This window comes from Eptatretus burgeri, chromosome 1 (genome assembly GCF_056783735.1).
Source record: "Eptatretus burgeri isolate ZD-2024b chromosome 1, Ebu_testis_v1, whole genome shotgun sequence".
NCBI classification, from domain to species: domain Eukaryota; kingdom Metazoa; phylum Chordata; class Myxini; order Myxiniformes; family Myxinidae; genus Eptatretus; species Eptatretus burgeri.
Window position 1 is genome coordinate 113,337,876 of NC_140961.1, and position 26,756 is coordinate 113,364,631.

Sequence of the window (26,756 nt, forward strand, 5' to 3'; positions counted from 1 at the left end):
AATGTCTTTAAAAAATGAAAGCGCTACTTCCTTACTTGATACTAAGCAATAAAAAAGGATCTAGTCTGGACGAAAGATAGTGGGTCATGCATGACCTAAACAGACATAATATTTTTGATCTTTTCACAAATATAATCTATATTTAAGAGGTGGAGTTTATATTCACACTGGTTGCTGGGCAACGCCAACAGGCCTTGCCTTTCTTTCTTGGTGGCATCGTAGATGCATTTGTACTGCGTCGTGTATTTCAGCGCCAGAGAGATGCAAAAACGCAGTGAAGAATAAAATAATGTATGTTAATTGTTTCATTTGATGTTTTGCATTATTGAATCATGTGACCCAGAGTGAGCAGAACGAGGCTGCACAGGCCAACTTTTAATCGCATATATTTTCATTTAGGGACATTTACCGATGGTTTTGTGGGGGGGTTTTTCCTGGAATATTGGCTTTGATTTGCATCCGTTTGCAAATTTTGAGCTTTGGAGCCCACCGAGAAGATAGTAAAGATTTTATATGAGTGAGGGAGTCAGTGAGTGAGTGAGTGAGTGAGTCAATAGCTAGAAAGAGCTTGATTTATTAGACATAACAGGTAATGTGAGAGTCAAGAAAAACTGTAGAAAGTTAAAATTTGCTCCTGTGGACATATAATGTAATAAATCAAACCATTAATCACACAACTTTACTTCATAACTTGACCACTGCTTGGTTTGTGTCAAATAATTAATATTCAAATATGCTTGGTTAAGGACAGCAAAGCTTCAAGTTTATTTTGTCTTTTAAATTAAATTATCCATTGTGTATTGTACTCATATCTCCAGATGCGGCATATTTTAATATTTACATGACACTTTTACAAAATTTAACAGAAGAAACACAGCTGACAGAAGGAACATAAACTCTTATCTTATCAACCAAGGATGGAGAAATGTTTTACCCAACTGACAGCTGCTGAACATAACAGTAGAAGATTTTAATATCGTGGAAATAAGGGCAAATTAATAAATGGTCAAATTAATAAAGGGTAATGCGAATGAGTGTTCTAATTGGTCTGATTTTCGTTTGAATTGATTCCCCATGCCAAAAAACCTATAGCGAGACACCATAATTAGCTTTCTATGTTGATTAGTTTGAGAGTTATTTGACTTTGTTGATATCGGGGGTCATTATGGCGATTAAGGGGTCAGCTGGGGGAGATTGGCTGTGATATTTTCATTTTTCCACATAGAGACACTGTTGACCACTTAAAATGCAGCCTATGCCCTTGGACAATTTTTAGAAATAGGTTTGAGGGTAGGTTGTTCTCCATGAAATACTTCTAAAATAAGCTCTGAACTTGAATGAAACGACCCAAGTGAAAGTTTTTAAAATCGCTTATTTTGGAACAAAATAAAAAAATCTACTCCAAACAGTGGTCTGATCGCAATTATCTTTTAATTTGTAGTTGAAGACATGTGTAAGCATCATTTTCAGTGAAATTTGTACACTGTGGGCCCATTTTTGACGTCACAGGAGCTGCATACATGATTTTCATTTGTTTCGCTTGGCATGCATCAAAAACCACAATATTTTTGGTGCTGGTGCATTAACACCCCGTAGTTAAAGGACCAGACGCCTATTTTCTAGTGCCCCAAGATATGCTTTATCATAAAAAAAACACCAGACAAATCAGACATTTTAAATAAATAAACTCCCAAAGCTGGGGGTCTATATGTTCCTTCCTATTCACTGCTAAGTTCTGGAATACTTAGTCCCCTACCAGTTTCACTGGAAGGGACTAGAGGTGTGCTTTCCATCTGTCCATCCCATCTGTGGTTATTCAGATTTTTTTTCCCCATATACTTTAACATATTCAAATCAAATTGGTACATGGCTTTACTATGATAAGTTACAGAACAAGTTCGATTTCCAGGGTGTTTGCCAATTTTTCACAGAGATTTGTCCTGTTTAAACTTCGACAATATCACATATTATACTAAACATGGGTCAGTGTTCAGCTGCCCTGACTCCCCCCCCCCCCCACTGCTTTACCTCCATTGGCTGGACAGCTGGCCTGACTCCATCCCAATAAAATCATGCCATGAAACAGCACAGATAGGCAGGGCTCAGACCTTAGGCCTGGGTGTTTGTCCATGGCCCAGTGCACTTGGAATGATCCCAAGTATCGAACAGCGATGTATTATATATGCACATAAGGCATACGCATGTTTTTGCTTCATGCATGTACATCAGGTCATTTTTAAAAATTATTTCAGCATCAAACGCACCATTAGACACGCCAAAATAAAGGGACATGTTTACTGGTGCGAAAAAGTTTGAGTTTCAGGGCGTTTCATCAATTTTTCACAGAGTTATGCTCTTTTTGGACTAAGACAATATCACATCGGAAGGGAACATGTACTGCAAAACAATTATCACTCTTGTTTACCTTCTCATGACTTTCTTAATAGTTATAACTCACCCCTTTCCAAAAGGCAAGTTTTTCCAATTCTTCAAAAACTCTTAGATTATTTTCCTTCTCTTCACTTCTTCAGTTCTTCAGTTCTTTTTTGTTTAATTTAAGAACTGGCCTCTGAGGATTATACAGTCGGTGACTGGAATTTAAACGTTAACAAAACATATACTCCTTTCAACATATAATGTTGGTTATTTAACTTCAGATAATTATAATGCAGAGATGACAGCCGGCTTTACATCTTCATGCACTCGATCAGACGTTCTGAGATGTAGCATCGCATCAGAATCACAATTGTGGATAAATTTGATGCAACACCATGTAGATTGGACACATCAGGGAAGAGCAATCTACCAGTTGAGTTAAACTGCTATCGTAATGTGCAATGAATTTGATCCATCTCAAAACTTTGAGTGTCAACTGATCTGTTATGAAAATGAACATTTTTTCATACTTCTAAGTATATCATGGTGTTGTATTTTATGTGATAATGGTCTGGTTTATGCAGATTTGGTTGACAGCTGAATCCCAGGGTGTGAAAGCTGGTACATACTTTTGGCCTGGAAGTGATGTACCCATTAACAATACTCATCCATCCAAATGGGAACCATATAATGGGTAGGTATATGCCATTTCCAAGTTCTGCAGTGCTAAACTTTATTTTTACTGCACTCTGCAGATTATTGCAAAAACATTCCCTCTTTTCTGGAATCTGGAGAACTGCATTGCACAAATTATTGCACGAAAATATATACATTTCGAGTAATGACAGGTTGTGTTTGCTTTTAATTCAGTGTAATAGTATACTGCACTCGATGTAATTGTTAAATGGTTAGAGTTTGTGAGTAGCAGCTCCATTACGAGCCTTAGTCCATCTATATGTATATGTATATATGTATATATATATATATATATATATATATATATATATATATATATATATATATATATGTATGTATGTATATATGTATGTATGTATATATATGTATGTATGTATATATATGTATATATATATATATATATATATATATATATATATATATATATATATATATATATATATATATATATATATATATATATATATATATATATAGCCTGGTGTTTGCGCAGTGGTTAGGGCTGCGGCTTGGGATCCAAAAGGTCCTGAGTCCAAGCCCCGTTGTGCCACTGAATTAATACACCAGGGGGTTGACTCAGCCTGTCATCCTTCCGAGGTCGGCGAAGTGAGTACCAGTGTACTGGGTCGGTGTATACCCCGGTTAAAATAGGTGTACCATATCCCTGTGTCGTAAGAGGTGACCAGGGTTGTGGCAGGAAGGGCATCCAGCGTAAAACATGTGCCAAATCACTATGCGGATCATACGGATGATCCGCTGTGGTGACCCCGAACGGGAGCAGCCGAACGAAGAAGAAGAAATATATATATATATATATATATATATATATATATATATATATATATATATATATATATATATATATATATATATATATTGTTGCGGATTCGCGCCCGCCGGCGTGCGAACGGCCACGTAACTCGAATCGCGGAACGTCGCCCACCGGACGGACAATCCAGTCGTGACCCTCTCGGACTAACGCCGGGAACTAGTCACGGGTGGACCTTTCGGTCTCACCACGATCGTGCCAATCGGCCCCCGCGTGGGATAGGGTTGCTCGCCAAATTCGACCTACCTCAGTACCCACACGGAGGGTAGACCGGGCGATCGCACCTCGCCGCAGGTCGACTTCGGACACGGGCCACTTTAAGCGACCCGTTCCGTACTATCGGGATAACCGAGCGGTGTTATTCGTCGGCCTCGACGGTTCGATTAATTATCGGGCGTTTTAGCCCACGACCAACCCTTTACGTGAAGCAAGATGGAGATTCAATAGAGGAAAAGACGAAGCGAAGCGGGAAAACAGTTCAACATAACTCACATTTATTTCGCGATGAACGGAAAGCACACATATACAATTCCACCAAAAGCACATGTAAAAGAAGAAGACAATGCAATATTACACAAAAAGCAAATGCAACAATGCAGATCTAACCGACTACCGGGCACACGGCAACACTTATACAATTTTACTTCACAGACGGCGCCGACAACACATATTCCCAAAGCAAAAGAAAAGAGAACCACCCTCCAGGATGAGGGGTAAGAGCGGGCCTGGGGCCGAGTCCGTGTCGGGCCTCCCCCTCTGATGATGGAACGCAGAGCGGCGCCGCCGCCTCAGCTCCGCGGGCCCCGCGGACAGTGTCTGGTAGGGGGTGGGAACGGGGCCCCCTTCTCGCACTATCTCAGCGCGGGGGGAAACAGGAGGGGGTTGCTGATGCTCGGGGGAAGGAGGATATCACCCTGTCTCGGGTCCCGCGGCGAGCGTCTCCTCCTCGACCTCGGGCGCATTGCTGGCCTCTCCCTGTGCAGCTCCCGGCACCGACGCGAGCACCCCCTCGTCCGCCTTCGCCGCCGTCACCTCTCCACAGCTCCGTCTACTCGCCCTCTCCGTCTCCTCTCTTGGCTCGTCCCAACTCTTCACTCTTGACTTCTCCGACTTCTTTCCAGCTCCACCGCCGACTCTCTTGAACTCCGCACAACTGCCTTTACTGACGAACGCAGCCGTTTATATAAGCCCCGTGGCTTCGCTCTTTCACCCTTGACCCTTTGCCTCCGACCCTTCACCTCTAACTGGCTCCCCATTGGACCAAGGAAAAGTGGGCGTGAATGCTTTTTGATCCATGAATTTGCATATAGCGACCGCCCTCCAACGCCCTGGAGGCGGGGCCAAATCGCCCCTCGCTCACCGATTGGACGGAACAAAAGTGGGCGTGAGTCGTTTTTGATCCGTTTTTCTTCGGAACGTCTGTGATGTCTCTGAACACGCTGCTTGGTGCGCGCCCTACACGAGTCCAGTATCGGTGCCCACAAGTGGCGCGAGAATGGTGGCGATGCGACGGTGGCGAGTTGTGACGGTAAAGGTCGTGGCTGTTGTTGTGAAGCGGCGTTGTGGTTGGTGGTTGTTGTTGTGAAGCGGCGTTGTGGTTGGTGGTTGTTGTGAAGCGGCGTTGTGGTTGGTGGTTGTTGCGAAGCGGCGTTGTGGTTGGTGGTTGTTGTGAAGCGGCGTTGTGGTTGGTGGTTGTTGTGTGACGGCTGTTGAGACGTGGTTGGTGGTGGTAATAATGGCGGCTGGTCCAAAATAAAGATAGTAAAAGAAAAACGGCTATCCTGAAGAGTCGCAGCCCGAGTGAATGACATTTATTCCCTCTAGACAACGGGTTTGGGCCTAACTACACATATACTTACCGAGATATCTCACCTAAGGGACCTGAATGGTGGTTTGCGAATTTGGTCAACCACAACAATATATATATATATATATATATATATATATATATATATATATATATATATATATATATATATATATATATATATATATATATATATATATATACACCTCCCATGCTCTTCGAGCCAAAACTGCTGTGAAAAGTAACAAAGAAAGCTGACAAAATGTAAGCACTTTGCTGTATCAAACCCTTCCCAGAGTTCCTCCACAGTTATAAAGATGTTCACACAGTACACACATGAGAATACCAATGCTCCACACCCCCCAGCTGCTGGACCAGTTTGATTGCTTATTGGCAATTCATCAGCAACAGCGTAGACAGAAATAAATTACCAATGAGGCTCCCAAGCATGTACCATGTGTGAATGTCAAAAACAGTCAATATATAAATAACTAAGAAAGACCCACCCACATCTCTCAAATGTGAATGGAGGGAATAGCCAATCAGCTCTCACCTAATCAACTAAATCCAGGTCTCTCAGAGTATATAAATAATTGACACCTCCCACACTCCTCTTGCTGAAGAAGCTGCTAAAAGCAACCCTCGAAGACCTTCTCATGTGTGTACGATGTGGGAACGTCTTTGGAGCTGTGGAGGAACTCTGGAAAGGGTATGAAACAGCAAAGGGCTTTCCTTGGGGTGGCCTTCTCGGGTTGCTTTATGCAGCTTCTTCGGCAAGAGAAGTGTGGGAGGTGTGAAAAACGATTATATATATATATATATATATATATATATATATATATATATATATATATATATATATATATATATATATATATATATGTGTCGACACCTGACCGCTGCTCGGGAAAAATAGATGGTAAAGATATATATATATATATATATATATATTGTTGTGGTTGAGGAAATTCGCAAACCACCATTCAGGTCCCGTAGGTGAGATATCTCTGTAAGTATATGTGTAGTTAGCCCAAACCCGTTGTTTAGAGGGAATGAATGTCATTCATTCGGGCTGCGACCCTTTAAGATAGCCGTTTTTCTGTTCTATCTTTATTTTGAGCCAACCACGTCTCAACCGCCATCACACAACAACCACCAACCGCAACTCCGCTTCACAACAACAACAACAACAACAACGCCAACAGCCACGACCTTTACCGTCACAACTCGCTCTCGCCATCATCGCATCACCGCCATTCCAAGCGTCACCGTGGCCAGGGACCACCACAATAAACCCTCCACCACCTTCACCTCTCCTCCTTCTGCCGCCATTCCCGCACCGCTTGTGGGCACCGATCCTGGACTCGTACAGGGCGCGCGCCGAGCAGCGGGTGCAAAAAGCGGCCTTTCCGGGGAAGTCAGATCAGGAATGATTCACGCCCACTTCTGTTCCATCCTATCAGCGAGCGCGGGGCGATTTGGCCCCGCCTCCAGGCGCGTCTGAGTTGAATCGATATGTGCAGATTCGCGGATCAGGAATGTTTCACGCCCACTTTTCCTCCGTCCAATGGGCGAGCGTGGCTCCACCCCCGAGCCGATCCTGATCCGAAAATCTGCATATGATTTCTCCTGCTGACTATAAAGCGCCGAGCGCGGGGCGAATAGAGTCTGAGAAGAGTTTCTGTTTCGGGCGAGTTGGAGATGTGTGGCAGCGGCAGCGGCAGCGGCAAAGAGAGAAGATTTTCTGTTTCGGGCTCGGGGGGAGAAGAGTTTCTGTTTCGGGCTCGAGTGAGGAAAGAGTTTCTGTTTCGGGCTCGAGGAGAGAAGAGTTTCTGTTTCGGGCTCGAGTTGGAGAAGAGTTTCTGTTTCGGGCTCGAGTTGGAGAGGAGGTTTTTCTGTTTCGGGCTCAGCTGAGTCGTGGCGGCGGCGGCGAAGTGTGGCAGCAGCAGTCAAGACGGGTCTGGAGGGGAGGCGGTCTGTCGGGGAGCTGCAGAGAGGAGAAGCCGGGAACGCAGTCAAGGGCGCAGTGGAGTCGCTCGTCGCGGGACCCAAGCAAGCCAGCTATCCTCTTTCCCCAGAGCATCAACAACCCCCCCCTGTTTCCCCCCCCCCGCACTGAGATAGTGCGAGAAGGGGGCCCCGTTCCCACCCCATTCCAGGCAGTGCCAGCGAGGCCCGCGGAGGGGCGCGGAGTCGGGGCACCGCCGCCATTTTGCGGCTCATCACAAGACGGATAGGCTCCACGCGGTCTCGGCCCCAGGCCCGTCTGCCCCCTTGTAGTTGAGGGTGGCCCCTTTTTCTTTTGATTTTGAGTATATGTGTTGTTGGCGCCGTCTGTAGAGTAAAACTGTGTAAGTGTTGCCGTGTGCTCACGTAGTCGGCAGTATATCTGCATTGTGTTTCTTTTGTTGCAATTGCTTTTGTTGCATAATTGTTGTGTTTTTGTTTCATTTGCTTTTGGTGCATAATTGTTGTAATTGTATATGTGTGCTTTCCGTTTGCCGCGGAATAAATGTGCCTTATGTTGAACTGTTTTTCCCGTTTCGCTTCGTCTTTTCTTTAATTGAATCCCCATCTTACTTCATGTAAAGGGTTGGTCGTGGGCTAAATACGCCCAATAATTAATCGGAACCGTCGAGGTTGACGATAACACCGCTCGGTTATCCCGATAGTACGGAACGGGTCGCTTAAAGTGGCCCGTGTCCGAATCGACCTGCGGCGAGGTGCGATCGCCCGGTCTACCCTCCGTGTGGGTACTTAGGTAGGTCGAATTTGGCGAACAGCCTATCCCACGCGGGGGCCGATTGGCACGATCGTGGTGAGGCCAGGCCCACCCGTGACTAATTCCCGGCGTTAGTCCGAGAGGGTCACGACGGCGGAATTGTCCGTCCGGTGGGCGACGTGCTGCGGTCGAGTTACGTGGCCGCTCGCACGCCGGCGGGCGCGAGTCGCAACAATATATATATATATATATATATATATATATATATATATATATATCTATATATATATATATATATATATATATATATATATATATATATATATATATATATATATATATATATATATATATATATATATTGTTACGGCTGTGGAAATTCGCAGAACACCATAAAGCTTCCTTAGATCAGTTATCCCGGTAAGTGAGTGTTCAGATAGGTTTCCCTACCGTTGTTTAGAGGAAATTCTTCGTGTTCATCGGGCTGTGACCCTTTGAGATAGTGTTTTTCTTTCCCTATCGTTATTTTGAACCGACATATCTTGCCCACCATTACAACAAACCACGACGCCAACAACACAACCACCCCCAACTATGCCAAAACGCCAACCATGCTACGATCGCCACACCAACACTACCACCATTTAACCATCTTCGCCACTACGCCAGCTTGCAAAGGCCATCCTCCACAGACCACGCTACGACCCTTTCCACGTTCAAAAGGGGTCCGAGAACACGGGCGTAAAAGAATGAGGAAAAGAAACCTCCAATGGTGAGTGTGGGTTCTTCCCGCCTTTTTTCTCTGAGGCTGGTGTGACCGGAAGGGCAAGGCGGCTCGCTCACGATTGGTGGATACGAGGGGTGAGGCGCTGGGAGTTGAGAAATGCCCCTTTTCGAGAAGCTTCTCGAAGGGAGGCAGAGCCGAAAACGGGGAGGGGCGAAGGGCAGAGCCCCAGGCTATATAAGGCGGACAACCGCCTTGGGCTCCCTCTCTTCATTGGCGCTCTTCTCCTGGTCTGGTCTCCTCTCTTCGTTGGCGCTCTTCTCCTGGTCTGGTCTCCTCTCTTCGTTTTGCGCCCTTCTCTTGGTCTGGTCTTGTCTTGGTCTCTTGGTCTCTTGGTCTCTGGGTCTGTGGAGCGACCCGTACACCAGAGGCGTGGGTCGGTGGAGAGTCCGGGCGACGTACCGGAAACGCGGACGGGAGGCGCAGCTCTGCCGGCTTTGGGGCGTGAACCTGCGCGTCCGTGGAGGAGAGTGCCAGAGAGAGCTCACCGACCATCGAGGCACCTCGAGGGTGCAGGTAACCTGCTATGGTCTCGCGGGACCGTTCGATCCCCCAGGTCCCGTGTCATAAAGACCCAAGTGGTCCAGCCTGGCCCCGTTGTCTGTGAGGGGGGTCTTTTCTTATTTTCTTCTGGGTTTTTGAATGAATGTTGTCATGGCGCCGTCTGTCAAGTAAAGCTGCCTCAGTGACTGTACATTTATTAATTATATTCGTTCGTAGTGCTTTCCCTTGCTTTTGTTTGCCTGCTTTTGTTTCTATTTGCCTGTATACGTGTTGTATAATAAATGTGCTGGTCTAAAGGTACCCCGTTCGTCGCGTCCTCCTTTCACCCCATTGAAATGCCATCTTGCATAGCAGAATAAATAGCTGGGTTTTAAACACCCGTTAAATAGAATCGGAGCCGGCGAGGTCGGCGATAATACCCGCTCGGTTATCACTACAGAGCGGAATGGACCGCTTAAGCGGTTCGTGTCCCAAGCCGACCTGCGTCGAGGTATGGTCGCCCGGTCGACTGCCCACGGAGGAACTTAGGTATATCGAGTTCGGCGAGTGACCCTATCTTGCGCGGTTAGACAATTGGCACAGCCGTGGTGAGTTTGAAGACCCACCCGTGACAGGGTTCCGGCATTAGCTCCAGAAAGTCACGACTGAATTGTCCGTCTGGTGGGCGATGCGGTTGCTATTAGTGGGAAGCGACCGATCGCACGCCGGCAGACGCGAATTCGTAACAATATATATAAAAATATATTGTTAACAATATATATAAAAATATATTGTTAACAATATATATAAAAATATATTGTTAACAATATATATATATATATATATATATATATATATATATATATATATATATATATATATATATATATATATATATATATATATGAGCCTGATGTTGGCTTAGTGGTTAAGGTGGTGGCTTGGGAACGTCGGGGTCCTGAGTTCAAGCGCCCATTGGCCACTGAGTTTTCATCAGGGGGGTTGACTCAGCCTGTCATCCTTCTGAAGGTCGGCGAAATGAGCACCAGTTTGCTGGTAATTATCACTGCATATCGAAGGCGACTAAAGGGTTGGAGTCAGGAAGGGCATCCGGCCGTAAAAACATTGCCACAATAAAGGGTATCATGATTGGAGCCCGCATAAAGCTGACCCCTGCTCAGGGAAAAAGGCTTTAAAATGGTGTGATGATGATGATGATGATGATATATATATATATATATATATATATATATATATATATATATATATATATATATATATATATATATTTATATAATGATATATATATATATATATATATATATATATATATATATATATATATATATATATATATAATGATATATATATATATATATATATATATATATATATATAATGATATATATATATATATATATATATATATATATATATATATATATATATATATATATATATATATATATATATATATATATATATATATATATCATCATATATATATATATATATATATATATATATATATATATATATATATATATATATATATATATATATATATATATATATGTGAGCCTAGTGTTAGGCGCAGTGGTAAGGGCAGTGGCTTGGGACCCAAGAGGTCCTGAGTTCAAGCCCCGTTGGGACACTGAATTAATATATGTATGTATATGTATATATATAATGTGTATATATATATATATATATATATATATATATATATATATATATATATATATATATATATATATATATATGTATATAAATATATATAAACCAAGTCGAAAACACCAGGGGGTTGACTCAGCCTGCCATCCTTCCGAGGTCGGCGAAATGAGCACCAGTTGTACTGGGCCCGGTGTATGCCCCAGTTAGAATAGGTGTACCATATCCCTGTGTGTCGTAAGAGGCGACCAGGGTTGCGTCAGGAAGGGCATCTGGCGTAAAAACCTATGCCAAATCATTATGCGGACAACAAAACGAATTTCCATAGTGGATCGGTCGAGGCCCGGGTTACCAACGACCGCCACCGGTACCGGTGGTCAGCAGGGTACCAGTGGAAATTGTGCTACTGCTGGGCGAAGGAGGAGAAGGAGACGGGGAAGGCGAGTCCGGAGGCAGTGGGAGAGGGGGAAGGGTAGAAGTGTGGAGGTGAGAGTTGGAACTCTGAATGTTGGGACGATGACTGGCAAAGGGCGAGAGTTGGCTGATATGATGGAGAGAAGAAAGGTGGACATACTGTGTGTCCACCACCAAGTCTCGGTCCCGTACAAGAGACCAAGTGGATGGGGAGTAAGGCGAGGAGCATCAGAGGTGGTTTCAAACTGTTCTACCATGGTGTGGATGGGAGGAGAAATGGTGTCGGGATAATCCTGAAGGAAGATCATGTCAAGAGGGTATTGGAGGTGAGGAGGCTGTCTGACCGAGTGATGAGTGTGAAGTTGGAAATTGAAGGGGTGATGATGAATGTCATCAGTGCATATGCCCCACATCTGGGGTGTGAGATGGAATATAAAGAAGATTTCTGGAGTGAGTTAGATGAAGTGGTGGAGAGTGTATCCAAGGATGAAAGAGTGGTGATTGGAGCAGATTTCAATGGACATGTTGGGGAAGGGAATAAAGAGGATGAGGAGGTGATGGGGAGGTACGGTCTCAACAAGAGAAATGTGGAAGGGCAAATGGTGGTGAGTTTGCAAAAGAATGGAAATGGCAGTGGTAAACACGTATTTCAAGAAGAAGGAGGAACACAGGGTGACATACAAGAGTGGAGGAGAAGTGCACACAGGTGGATTACATCTTAAGTAGGAGATGCAACCTGAAAGAGATTCGTGACTGTAAGGTTGTGGCAGGGAGAGTGTGGCTCGACAGCATCGATTGGTGGTCTGTAGGATGACTTTAGAGGTGAGGTTGAGGAAGAGAGTGAGGGCTGAACCAAGGACCAGATGGTGGAAGCTGAAGGAGGAAGACTGTTGCGTGAAATTTAGGGAGGAGGTGAGACAGGCGTTGGATGGTGGTAAAGATGGGTGGGATGATTGGGCAACGACAGCAGAAGTTGTGAGGAGATAGCTCGGAAGGTACTTGGTGTGACATCTGGACAGAGGAAGGAAGATAAGGAGACTTGGTGGTGGAATGAGGAAGTACAGGAAAGTATAAGGAAGAAGGGGTTGGCGAAAAAGAAGTGGGATAGTCAGAGAGATGAAGAAAGTCGGCAGGAGTACAAGGAGTGGCGTCGAAAAGCAAAAAGAGAGGTGGCAAAGGCCAAGGAAAAGGCATATGACGAGCTGTATGAGAAGTGGGATACAAAAGAAGGGGAAAAGGATTTATACCGATTGGCAAGACAGAGGGACCGAGCTGGGAAGGATGTGCTGCAGGTTAGGGTGATAAAGGACGCAAATGGGAATGTGCTGACGAGCGAGGAGAGTGTGTTGAGAAGGTGGATGGAGTACTTTGAGGAGCTGATGAATGAAGAAAATGAGAGAGAGAGAAGGTTGGAAGAGGTGGAGATAGTGAATCTGGAAGTGGGGTGGATCAGTAAGGATGAAGTGAGGACTGCTATGAAGAAGATGAAAAGTGGAAAGGCGGTTGGCCCAGATGGTATACCAGTGGAGGCGTGGAAGTTCTTAGGAGAGATGGCAGTGGGGTTGTTAACCAGATTGTTTAATAAAGTCTTGGAAAGTGAGAGGATGCCGGAGGAGTGGAGATTAAGTGTACTGGTTCCGATTTTCAAGAATAAGGGTGATGTGCAGAGCTGTGGAAATTACAGAGGGATAAAGTTGTTAAGCCACACCATAAAGTTGTGGGAAAGAGTAGTGGAAGCTCGGTTGAGAGGAGAGGTGACGATCTGTGAGCAGCAATATGGGTTTATGCCAGGAAAGAGCACCACTGATGCGATGTTTGCTTTGAGAATGTTGATGGAGAAGTATAGGGAAGGCCAGAAAGAGTTACATTGTGTGTTTGTGGATTTAGAGAAAGCTTATGATAGGGTGCCAAGAGAGGAGTTGTGGTATTGTATGAGGAAGTCTGGAGTGTTGGAGAAGTATGTGAGGATCGTGCAGGATATGTATGAGGACAGTGTGACAGCGGTGAGGTGTGCGGTAGGAATGACGGACCGGTTTAAGGTTAAAGTGGGATTGCACCAAGGTTCGACTCTGAGCCCTTTCCTGTTTGCAATGGTGATGGACAGGTTGACGGACGAGATAAGACTGGAGTCTCCATGGACCATGATGTTCGCGGATGACATCATGATCTGTAGGGAGAGTAGGGAGCAGGCTGAAGCGAGCCTTGAGAGGTGGAGGTACGCACTGGAGAGAAGGGGAATGTTAGTCAGTAGGAGTAAGACGGAGTACATGTGCGTAAATGAGAGGGAGGGTGGTGGTATGGTGCAGTTGCAAGGAGTTGAAGTGGGGAAGGTGGATTGGTTTAAATACTTGGGATCAACTGTCCAAAGTAACGGAGAGTGTGGGAGAGAAGTGAAAAAGAGAGTGCAGGCAGGATGGAGTGGGTGGAGAAGAGTTGCAGGAGTGATTTTTGACAGAAGGGTAGCTGCAAGAGTGAAGGGGAAAGTATACAAGACGGTAGTGAAACCAGCTATGTTGTATGGTTTGGAGGCGGTGGCGCTAACAAAAAGACAGGAAGCAGAGCTGGAGGTGGCAGAGTTAAAGATGCTGCGATTCTCGTTGGGAGTGACGAGGATGGATAGGATAAGAAATGAGTGTATTAGAGGACAGCGCAGGTAGGACAGGGACATTAGGGACATTAGGGACATTATTAGGGACAGCGCAGGTAGGACGGTTGGAGACAAAGTGAGAGAGGCGAGATTGAGATGGTTTGGACATGTGCACAGGAGGGAAACGGAGTATATCGGGAGAAGGATGTTGAAGATGGAGCCGCCAGGCAGGAGGAGAAGAGGAAGGCCAAATAAGAGGTTCATGGATGCGGTGAGGGCGGACATGCGGGTGGTTGGAGTGTCAATGGAAGATGTGGAGGATAGAGCAAAATGGAGACAGTTGGTCTGCTGTGGTGACCCCTAACGGGAGCAAGCCGAAAGAGGAAGAAGATATTTATATATATATATATATATATATATATATATATATATATATATATATATATATTTGGTAAAGTATTGGCTATTTCTTCTTGAAGTTAGATGGTAAAGATCCTTTTGTAACCTTGTTTTAAGGGCAAGCCTGAGGCCTGTTGCTAATTGTAAGATCCTCATTTTATTTCAGACTGTACCTTAGCTGCCCAAGCTCATTCAGACTTTTTGATCTTTATGATTTTGACTCTTTAGTTCAGTTACAAGTATCCTGTTTGAGTCTCAAAAACAAAATGATTGAATGAATTGATGAAGTTGAGAATCTTACAATTAATGTATGTATTATGGATAAAATATAGGGGAAATTTTCAACTGTTTCATTTTATCGATGTGCTCGTAATATCGAAATAATCACTACTTATGATTCCAAAATGATAATGTTGCTCACCATTTATGAAGATATTATTCCTTCGAAGTATTGGTTGTAAAAGAAAGAAAAGAAAGCACAATGATTTTGACAATGAGTCTTTTGTATAACTATCATTTTGCAGCTCAGTACCTTATGAAGCACGTGTTATTACAATACTAGAGTGGCTTGACCTACAAAAGGATGAGCGGTGAGTGGAAAGCAAAAACAACTTTCATAGTTTAAACTGTTAAATTAATACCAGGTGGAGTTGACTCGGCTTGTCATCCTTCCGAGGTCGGCAAAATGAGTACCAGCTTGCTAAGATGATTGAGCCATTTGAGTATCCTGTGTCGGAGTGGCGACCTGCCCAGGATTGTGCCCAATAGCGCAGGAGGCTACTTTGGCAGCACCTACATTCTGTACAGAGTATGGTCCCAATGGATTTGGATTTGGATAGTTTGAAGACTTCATGAATAATAATATACCCTTGTCATAGTCTGTCTGTCTCTCTCTCTCTCTCTCTCTCTCTCTCTCTCTCTCTCTCTCTCTCTCTCTCTCTCTCTCTCTCTCTCTCTCTCTCTCTCTCTCTCTCTCTCTCTCTCTCTCTCTCTCTCTCTCTCTCTCTCTCTCTCTCTCTCTCTCTCTCTCTCTCTCTCTCTCTCTCTCTCTCTCTCTCTCTCTCTCTCTCTCTCTCTCTCTCTCTCTCTCTCTCTCTCTCTCTCTCTGTCTCTCTCTCTCTCTGTCTCTCTATCCCCTCTGTCTCTCTATCCCCTCTGTCTCTCCCCCTCTCTCTCTCTCTCCCCTTCTCTCCCCCCTCTGCCTCTGTCTCTGTCTCTCTCTGTCTATGTCTATGTCTCTCTCAATGCTGCAGAATCTGGCTGCTTGCATTGACAAATGGGCAAAGATTGCGATCTTCCATTACATGAAAGTATTTGGCTGTCATCATCACAGCATGTACCATTGATTCTGCCTGAGAACATCTCCACAAAGATTACCTCTTTATTATGCACTAGTTTATCCCATCCAGTGTACTGCTATCCTAATTAAAGTTTGTGGCCTTAGTGCATCGATTTCTCAGTTGAGGCAGTTATAGTTAAGGAATAGCTTGCTCTCTCAACATGTAAGGCTCAAAACAGGTTTGTCTCCTCTAAGGTAGGCCAGAAAAAAATCATCTTGCCAATTTCAAAACTGAACTCCACAACCAGTCTCCTTCAAAGTCCTGGTGACATCTTGAAAGTCAATCTCTGGTGAATGCTCCCCTTTCATCCATACCCTCACCTCAAATACCCTCATCTCAATATCCTATCGATGAGGAAGATTTTCATAACTCAATGTTTGCCTCCAAATCTCGTCTAGCCAACCAACCCCACACTGTTGTCACCTCCTTCATCCTACTGCCTTCTTGACTTTGAGCCTCTCACACCTGACAGGAAGTGAAAGTACTATCTGCTCTCTTTTGATTACCTTCCTTGTTTGGTCATACCCTGTGTGCTTCGTAGTCCACTGACATCAGTACCATTCAAAATAATGGTGCAAAGGCAGATCCTCTTAAATAAATCAGTAAGATTAGTTCCAATGACGAGCAAAGTTAGAGAATCCATCTGCAAGTGTTTCATTGAGAAAGTTGAAGATGACTTCTCCAGTTTGGAGAGTTGTACCATCTTGCATGAACCAATCCTGAGCCATTATTCCACAAACACAGTAAAAATTCAATTTTAAACTTGTTGTCGCACCAATCTGAATTTAATGTCCGTCCGTTGAGCATTTGACCAATACAACCACTACTCGATTAGAGTGCTCCAGACTAAAATGTTCTTTTAAATGTATTTGCCAAATGCACTAAAGATATTTTTTCCCACAAGATTGTCTTGATTTCTAAGCAATGTTTAATGCTAACATTCACTGCTTACTAAGCAAAAAAGAAACGGCCATCCTTTCACGGACCACCTGTACATTTAGTGTCCTGCATAATATCTGTAAATTAACCCTGTAAGTGTGACCCTCAGTGGAAAATGGTTGGATCTGTAGCTTGTTTGCTTAATAAACTTGCAGTTCAGTTAATACCTCTGCCCCGAATGTGAAGGAGGTAATATTTTCACCCCTTTCTGTCTCTGTTTGTTTGTCTGATTGTTTTATATTGTGTGCTGGATATCTCTAAAATTTGAAGACGGATCCGGATGAAATTTTGTGGACAAGTTGGGTGTGTGACAAGGACGAACTGATTCCATTTTGGTAAATATCTGGATCCGGATCTGTATCCGACTACGAGAATTTTTTAAGTGATTTTTCACCATTGAGAGATTGGGCTAAAACTATATATAGCACGATATCTCAAAAATTTGTGGACGGATTTGGATCAAACTTGGTGCGCAGGTTGGTTTTGTGGCAAGGACAAATTGATTCGATTTTTGTGAAGATCCGGATCCGGATCCGGATACGAGAATTATTTAGTTTTTAAAGTGATTCTTCACCATTGATAGGGCCAAAAACTGTAGAGTACTGAGTGCCCTTCTTGTTGTTTTTGGCATTATCAATGACATCAAATCAAAAATGCTTCTTGTAAAATATTTTAAATCAAGAAAAACAGCAAATAAAATTTTTGCTTTTTATTTGATACATTTCTTGTGATGAGGTTTGTATGTTGTGAAGTTAATGTATGAATATACTAGAAGGGCACTCAGTAGAGACATTATCTCCACCCCGTAATGCCTGTTCCATGAGAACATATATGGCCCAATACATTTTAAAAATATCTTGCTCTATATCGTTTTTGAGCCCTATATCTCAACGGTGAAGAATCACCCTTAAAATTCGAGTTGTCGGATCCGGATTCGGATCTTCACCAAAATCAAAACAATTTGTCGTGGTCACACACCTAACATGTCCAACAAGTTTCATCCGAATCCGTCAACAACTTTTTGAGATATCGTGCTAGACATCAGTTTTGCCCTAACTCTCAATGGTGAAGAATCACTTCAAAAATGATCAGATTCGGATCCGGATCCTAATCTTCACCAAAATAGAATCAATTCTTCCTTGTCACACACTCAACGTGTCCACCAAGTTCGTCCGAATCCGTCCACACCTTTTTGAGATATCGTGCTCTATATTAGTTGAGGCCTTTCTCTCAATGGTGAAGAATCACTTAAAAATTCTCGAGCCGGATCCGGATCCGGATCTTCATCAAAATCTAATTAGTTCGTTCTTGTCACACACCCATCCTGTCCACAAAATTTCATCTGGATCCGTCCACAACTTTTTGATACATCCTGTACACAAACAAACAACAAACAGACAGAACGGGGTGACAACATAACCTCCTTCACCTCCAGTGGTGGAGGTAACTAGAATGGCACTCACCAGAGTGCATATAGTACTGCAGCATAGCAAACCAATTGTTCGACTTTTCATAAAAGCACCAAAATTGGTACATATGTTGATTAATGTATTCTGAACAATTCTGGATATGGAGCCACTCGAGATTTTGCCTTGGTCAGCTTTGGCGGCCATTTTCCAAAATGGCCGCCATTCTACTTTAACAACATGGGATATCTGTCATTATTATTCTCTTTGTAGGTTTCTCAGAGGTGATAAATACTCCATGTGATGTGCATTTACAAAGGAAAACAATGCAAATGTCATTTGTGTTGATTTATTATATTTCCAACCATTGTATTGGGGGAAAATGGTCATTTTTATGGGAAAATCCATTTTCGCACAAAGCATCAGTGACAGGTTCAGAAGTATTTTGTTGTGGTGGTGCCAATCCAAATGCCAATGAGGAGACAAGTCACCATGAAGAAACACCGCGTGCACAGGAAGCATTTGCCAAAGATGTACAATCACTTGTGGCTGTCATTGAAGAGCTGGGGAATCCCTTCGAGGAGGATAGTCCAGATTTGCCAGTCCTAGACACCAAGGATATTTCCGATCCTGCAGTGATTGAAACAGTTCGCACTGCCAAGCAGATTGGACAAGAACAGTTTCAGGCATACTCAAAGGATTGCCTCATCGACAGAACCAAGACTATTGACGAACCTATAAAGAGGAACAAACTCCCACTCTTCAGAACAGACAGAAGACCAAAAGCACTCAAAGGAAAGGAAGCATCTGTGAAGAATGGTATGGCCTTATTTGCAAGGCTCTACATAGGCTGCCAGAACTGCGATGGGAACCTGGACGAGTTCTTCCGTCATGAAAATCAAGCATGCCCTCCCACGTTATCTGATGCAGGTAAGCTACACCTGGGTAGCAAAAGGGACTTGCTGGTGTGCCTTGAAGGTGTTGCTGAAGCTCAGTCTGATGCACCTGCTGTCAATTCTGTTGTCCTTGACAGCACCGTCTTCATGCAGATGTTGATGTTCATGCAGATGTTCATGCGCTGCCAAGACATTTGAAGAATATGCCCACCAAGTCTTCATCCCATACATCGAGGGGCAGCTGCGTCGTGCTTCACATCTCGACCTCGTTTGGGATAGCTACAAAGATGGCTCCTTGAAAACGACGACAAGCGAGAAACGAAGAAAACGGGTGCAACGGCACGTGGTGGGCACCGCAGCCATACCAGGAAACTGGCAGAGTTTCCTACATGTCGACGCAAACAAGGTGGAGCTCTTCACCTTCCTGTCCGATGTGCTGGTGCAGTCCTTCCATGATGAGGCAAAGGAGCTGGTAGTCACTGATGGTGAAGCAGTCATCTGCTTCCAAGGCAGGAAGATGAAAGCTCTCTGGCTCCATGCGGTCAAGAAGAGGTGGACACTCGCATCATGCTACATGTGGCCCATGCTGCAGAACATGACCACCGTCAGATTCAAGTTCGAACCATAGACACCGACGTCATCGTCTTGGCAGTGATGGTAGCCCAGGCACTACCATGCGTGGATGAACTCTGGATTGCCTTTGGGATGGGCAAGAACTACCGCTACATCCCTGCCCATGAAATAGCTGCCTCCCTCGGTCCACAGAAGGCACGTGCCCTCCCTGTCTTCCACGCCATGACCGGATGTGACACGGTATCAGCATTCGTGGGGCATGGGAAGAAATCTGCTTGGGCCACATGGAACTCGTTTCCAGAACTGACCAATTATCTTGTGACCCTGACCATCACGCCAGTCAACATCCAGGATGACACAATGCACTACATTGAAAGGTTTGTGGTGCTCCTCTATGACCGCACCAGTCCATATACAGACATCAACGAGGCCAGAAACAAACTCTTCGCCAAGAGTAACTCCGTCCAGCACATCCCACCTACCTACGATGCTTTGGAACAGCATGTGAAGAGATAAGTCTTCCAGGGTGGCTATGTCTGGGGGCAGGTCTTGGTCCCTCAACCCGTGCTTCCATCACCAACAAGCTGGGGCTGGTGGCAAACAGAGGATGGGTCCTACGAACCGCTCTGGACCACACTCCCTGAGACTTCAAAAAGCTGCTTCGAGCTGGTGTCGTGCGACTGCAAAAAAGGCGGTAGAAACCGCTGCAAATGCAAGAAGGCTAATCTGCAATGCACTGGACTGTGTGCTTGTGAAGGAGAATGCCAGTAGACAGAAGCAGTAGACACAGACTGAGATATCGGCCTAGCTTAGAATGTGCAAATGCAAAGTCGCATTGCTTGTAAAAGTTTTGACTTCTTGATCCAGAGCCAGTACACTTGAGCTCAGAAACTCATATTGTACTAGACTGATGTTTGTGTGTACCATGTGTCCTGGTAGAATGGTAGTAGACAGTAAACCATAGCCGCTTCAAAGTGAAGTGTGCAATAATTTGACTACATTTTCTGAGTTTGTCATTATCACGATTATCAGTTCCCTTTTTAAAATAGAGTCAAGTATGTAATCTATCATGAAATTTTTGTTGATTCCAAACCCATTGAATGTGATGAATATCATTTGACTCTTGTTCTCCAGGCAATAATGGGTACTTTTCAGCGAAAAGTTTCAGGAGAGCAGCAATTTACAAATCAAATAATGCCTTTTTTACCGAAAATACTGGCTCATAATATTTGAATATGCCTTCTCATGGTCAATTGACTGAATTTTACACTTTCCTTATATCTACCACCAATACAATAAGAAAATAAGAGCATATAGCCAATTTCACTGAAGTAGAATGGCGGCCATATTGGAAAATGGTCGCCGAAGCTGACCAAGGCACAATCTCGGGTGGCTCCATATCTAGAATTGTTCGGAATACATTATTCTACATGTGTACCAATTTTGGTGCTTTTATACAATTTGAACAATTGATCTGAAATATCAGACTTCGCTGCTGGACTAATACCTCCACCAGGCTGATTAGTTTATGTTTCGTATCTCACTGATAGGCCGGATCTGTATTCAGACCTGAACTGAAATTTAATTGGCTTTTTCTTTTAACCTTACCAACTCATCCACCAAGTTTTGTCCGAATCCATCCACACCGTTTTAAGATATCCTGCTATATGTCGTTTTTTGTCTGAACTCTCAATGGTGAAGAATCACTTTTAAAAATTATTGCATCGAGATCCAGATGCAGATCTTCACCAAAATCTAATTAATTCGTCTTTGTTACACACCCAACCTGCCCACGTAGTTTCGTCTGAATCCGTCCAAAACTGAGATATACTGTTCACAAACAATCAAACAAACAAACATGCAGACAGGGGTGAAAACATAACCTCCATCCACCTTCGGTGGCAGAGGTGATAACGTGGATAACATTTAAATGAATGATTGAAATGCTGTCCATAACATGTCTATTATTACCACCTTTTTATTTTCTCTCATTACAACTTTGTTTTATAATCTTGCAGTCCTGGTTTCTTCACATTGTACTTTGATCAACCAGATCATGCTGGGCATGGTTATGGACCAGTCAGCGGTCAGGTAAGAACCTTAAGTGTTAACCGAGTCCGAATTCTTATTTTTTATTTTTTCCTGTACAACGTGGAACTGTGGAATGTAATTATCTCTGCCACGGAAGCAGGACGGAGGTTATGTTTTCACTCATGTCTGTCTGTTTGTCTGTCGGTTTATTTGTCTGTGAGCAGGCCATCTCAAAAAGTTATGGACAGATTCGGTCAAAAATTTGGTGGATAGTTTGAGTGTGTGACAGGGACATATTGATGAGATTTTGGTGAAGATCCAGATCTGGATCCAGCCTATGAGTGGAATACAAAACGTAAACATAAACTGTTCAGCCTGGTGGAAGCCTGCAGTCTGCCTAGTGCTGTTATAGTTACTCCTGCATCTGTTGTGCATCTACTCTGAAAGGTCCTGCAGCCCTTTTTATTTTTTATCCATCAATCCATTGGAACCATACCCTGTGCAGAGCATTGGTGCTGCCTAAGCAGTCTCCTTGGCTATTGGACACACTCCTGGATGTGTCGCCACTCCAACGCAGTATACCAGCATGCTGGCACTCATTTTGCCAACCTCGGAAGGATGACAGGCAGAGTCAACCCCACCTGGTATTTAATTCAACAGCCAATTGTGAATTGAACTTCGTACCCTTGGATCCCAAGCCCACCACACCAACCATTATGCCAACACCAGGCATTTTTTTTAAATAAATGGGTGAAATTATGATGGTAAGGTGAATATCTAGTGGGACTCTCATGTTATTTAATGCTGCAATTGTGGATCATTCCTTCTATTCTGTGGAACTTCAGGGCAATCTTCCTTTCCATTGCTTTGAGAAGTTGTTGTATCATAATTGTAAAGGAAATCATTGTTGGACACTGCTCCTTCCCACTTCCATATCCAGGTGATACATTACGTCATCGCTGGGCACTGAAGGAAGGGAGTACTCAGTTTTTACTCCGTTTGTTGTTTTTTTCTTGTTTGTTCGTTTGTTTTGTTCTTTGTTTGTCTGGGTGATATCGCAGTCATCCTTTGAGCTTGGAAGCTGAAATTTGGGGACAAAAGTGAATACGTGCTTTGCCAAAAAAATGTATTTTTTTATTTTTTGATGAATCAATTAATTGATTACTAAATTATGAGCGATTTATTCATTTCTTATTTATTTTCTTTCTCATATGGGCAATATCTCAGGCACCTTTTGACATAGGAAGCTGATATTTGGACATGACAGTGAACAAGTGATTCGACTATAAAGGGTATTTTTGTTTTATTGGTTAATCAATGAATTTTTTTAATTTTTCATCCTTAATTTTCAAAAAATTACAGATTCAAATGAAGCAGTGGTGGTTTAGGTATGCTATTAGCCAATTGATTAGGAAATTAATTATTTTACGATTATTTATTTATTTTAATTATGAAATTAATTGATCAATCAATTATTGTACACCGCTCCCTCCCAATTCTGACTCAATGTCAGATTCCAACAAGCTGGCACATCAGGCACAATAGACCCTGAGCCTCGGCACGTGTCCGGTTTATATTTCGATATGACTGCTCATTTCTGGTCACGTGCTGGTGCTTGAGGTCAAATGGAGAAGTGCTTTTTTATTTTGCAAAAGCAAAAACAAATGTCATCACATCATTGAAGGGGTGCTCTGCTCGTTTTTGTTTTTACTTGCACGTGACCTGGTGTTGTGTGTGTGTGTGGGTGAGCACGTGTGTACGCTTGTTGTTTTTGTGTTTCCAGGGCACAAACAAGGCTGGTTTTGTGTCCGGGTTGGACATGATGAGGTGTTGGTTGTGCGAGTGTTGGGGTTCCTGTTGGGTGTTGTGCACATGTGGATGTGGTGTTTGGGATTAAGTGTTATTTGTTGCTCACCTTATCCAGCCGTTTGCACCATCCATTTTTTTTTTCCATTTGCATCAGAGGTGTGTACTGTGTGGGTATGTCCTCCATCTCCCCATTTAGACCACCCTTCCAGCTCTTCACATGCCACACTTCCAAAATCAACCTATGTCGCTTGTTAGATGCAGTGTCTAGGACACGGGTCCCATCAAAGTCAAATTTGTGTCCAGATTGAAGGCAATGACGTGCTATGGCTGACTGTGTCAACTTTCCAAGCCTCATTGCTCTGTCATGTTTATCTAGCCGTTGTTTTTAAATTTCTTCCAGTTTAACCAATGTAGAATTGATCACAGTCTTTGCATGATGAATGGTAAACTACTAATTTATCACCAGTTCGTATTGTGTCCTTTAGTTTTGAGATGACATTACGGATGGTGCGTAAAGGCTTGTTAGGCTACACCAATCCGTGAGCCACATACTATCCTGCCAATCCTTTCAGAAAGGCCTGGGTAGTATGGCAGTACACTGCCCAAGTGTGTCTGGCTCCTTCCGTTCTGTCCTTTTTGGTTCTTCCAAGGTGGGGAGTTCCCCCTTTTTGTACCCATTTTTGTTGTACCCAATTCAAATAAAACTTGGTGGACAAGTTTGGTGTGTGACAAGGATGAATTGATTCGATTTTGGTGAAGAACCATATCCGGACACGAGAATTTTTTTTAATTTTCAAGTAATTCTTCATCATTGACAGATGGGGCCAAAAACGATATGTGGAATGACATTTCATAAAGTTGTGGACAGATTATCATAAAACTTGGTAGATGAGTTGGTTAGGTTTCAAGAACAAGCTGATTAAATTTTGTTTAAGGTCCAGATGCAGATCTGGCCTGTCAGTGGGAGACAAAATGTGACCTGTTCAGCCTGGTGGGGGGATGCACTCTACCGAGTACTGTTCTAGTTTTGATGTGCAGTGTGTTGATTTCTGGTTGTTGTCCTTTGATTTATGGGACAGTTTTACTTCCTGCTTCTTTTTTTTCTGATTATTTGACCTCAGTCTTCATAATTTTTTATGGTGTAAAAATTCGTTTTCATTGTTCATGGTATTTTTGCACTTTTAATTATTCATTTTTTAAAAAAAATTGATTTAAACATGGGGTTCTTGTGATTTAAATTTTTTTTATCTCTTTCCTTTAAAAATTGAATGGACACACTGAAAAGAGTTGAATGTAAAGATGAATGTACATTTGATAACACACATTTTGTACGTGTATCAGCTGTTTGTGGTAACAAAATTGATCAAACTATTATGCAGGACTTTTGGTCGATTTCTTGTCATTTGGGTGATTGATATATCATGGTTGAAGAAGAAGTCCTGAATTGATATAAAATAATGGCATCCATGACTTTACCATAACTTTTTCTCCCATTCGCTCTTTAAATGGATTTTTCTCTCCATTTATTGGAACAGCACCAACATTTGTATATCTTATTTGTGCTTGTATTCAATTTTTTTTTGTTTGTTTTTGTTTTAAAATTTATAAACTCTTCATTGCTGTTCCAATCAACATTTCTGATTGGAGATATTGATGTTTTGAGCAGGTTCAAAAAAGTACAGCAAATGATCACTTTTCCAAATTACCTTTCCGATTTCGACCTTTTTTAACTTTACCTTTAATGTTGAATAAATGCAGTGAACTCCTTACATGCTTTGCCAAGTCTTCATTTGTTTTCAATCGTCATCGTAACCTTTTTGCTCAAATCTGATAATGATTATATGAGGACATAATTTGAGGAACTTTCAACAAATTGAAACACCATAAACTCGAACACATTGATACAAACAATCCCACATTCCTTTCCTTTATGGTTCCCTTGCTGAAGAGTCACATTTGAGCTATTTTTTAAAAAGTTTTTCTGTGTTTATTTGACCTCAGTAATCATAGATTTTTAGTGGTGTATATTGTTTCATTTTTTCTGTTCATGGTATTTTTGCACTTTTAATTACTATTTTTCAATTTTGATATCTACTGTAGTCTAAATTTGATATCCTTGTTCATGTTTTCATTTTTGTCTTCACATTTTGTTTAAGAAGTACAATACTGAATTATCTGTTCTGTTATTTATTTTTCTTTGTTTTATAATTATGGTTCAGTACAATGTTCAAACTTGTTTATTCTTTGCAAAAGTATCAATTTTATTTTCCGTTTGTATATTTTATTACAATTTCCTGTAAACCAAATATTCTTAGCCTTTGGACTTTTTTTGGTGATTGTTGAATAAAATCAAAATTATCATTATTATTATTATTATTATTATTCATTTTATACTTTACTTTTAGGCTACAAACTTACTGATCAACTCCTCTCTTTAAACACTTCAAAACAATGTCTTTAAAAGATCTGGTTTTACCTTTATAGGTCATTGAAGCTCTACAACTGGTTGACAAAATAGTTGGGCAGCTGATGGATGGCCTAAAACAGAGGAATCTACAAAAGTGTGTGAATATCATTGTTGTTGCTGACCATGGTAAGATTTCAGAATTTTTGTCTATTATCCATGATATTCAATCGACTCTTTTGAGTCCAACAGATGAAATGGAAGTTTAACCACATGTTAAACCACGAGTACAAACTGAGTAAAAATGACATAGTTACCATTCTGAAAGACATTAGCGAACAGTGAAATTTTTATCTATAAGAAGAAAATGTCTCTTTTAATTCCCCATCTCACTCACTGCTTCACACATCATCACCAAACCCTTTAGAAAAAATTAACAATGTCTTCAATTCTGCTTACACAATCTAAATTCACTTTCAGTTCACACATTTATTCCATTTGGAACAGTACAAAGCAGATTTTTTGACAAAGCCCTCGGCATGCTGGATGACATCACAGTAACCCAGTGGATGATGCTTTTGCTGCCATTC

The 26,756-nt window shown here is 42.5% G+C and overlaps 1 protein-coding gene across 9 annotated transcripts in view; it reads left to right on the forward strand.

Moving 5' to 3' along the window:
- LOC147035206 (ectonucleotide pyrophosphatase/phosphodiesterase family member 3-like) overlaps window positions 1-26,756 on the forward strand; it is a 123,271-nt gene that overhangs the window by 55,509 nt on the left and 41,006 nt on the right. For 6 of the 9 annotated variants that reach the window (XM_085895371.1, XM_085895330.1, XM_085895321.1 and 3 more), the window contains 4 exons: window positions 2,961-3,070; window positions 15,293-15,358; window positions 21,941-22,013; window positions 26,247-26,355. In XM_085895371.1, coding sequence (XP_085751497.1) covers window positions 2,961-3,070; window positions 15,293-15,358; window positions 21,941-22,013; window positions 26,247-26,355 — 358 coding nt within the window. The remainder of the gene's footprint in view (window positions 1-2,960; window positions 3,071-15,292; window positions 15,359-21,940; window positions 22,014-26,246; window positions 26,356-26,756) is intronic. The other 3 variants (XM_085895334.1, XM_085895361.1, XM_085895353.1) reach the window with 3 other exon arrangements.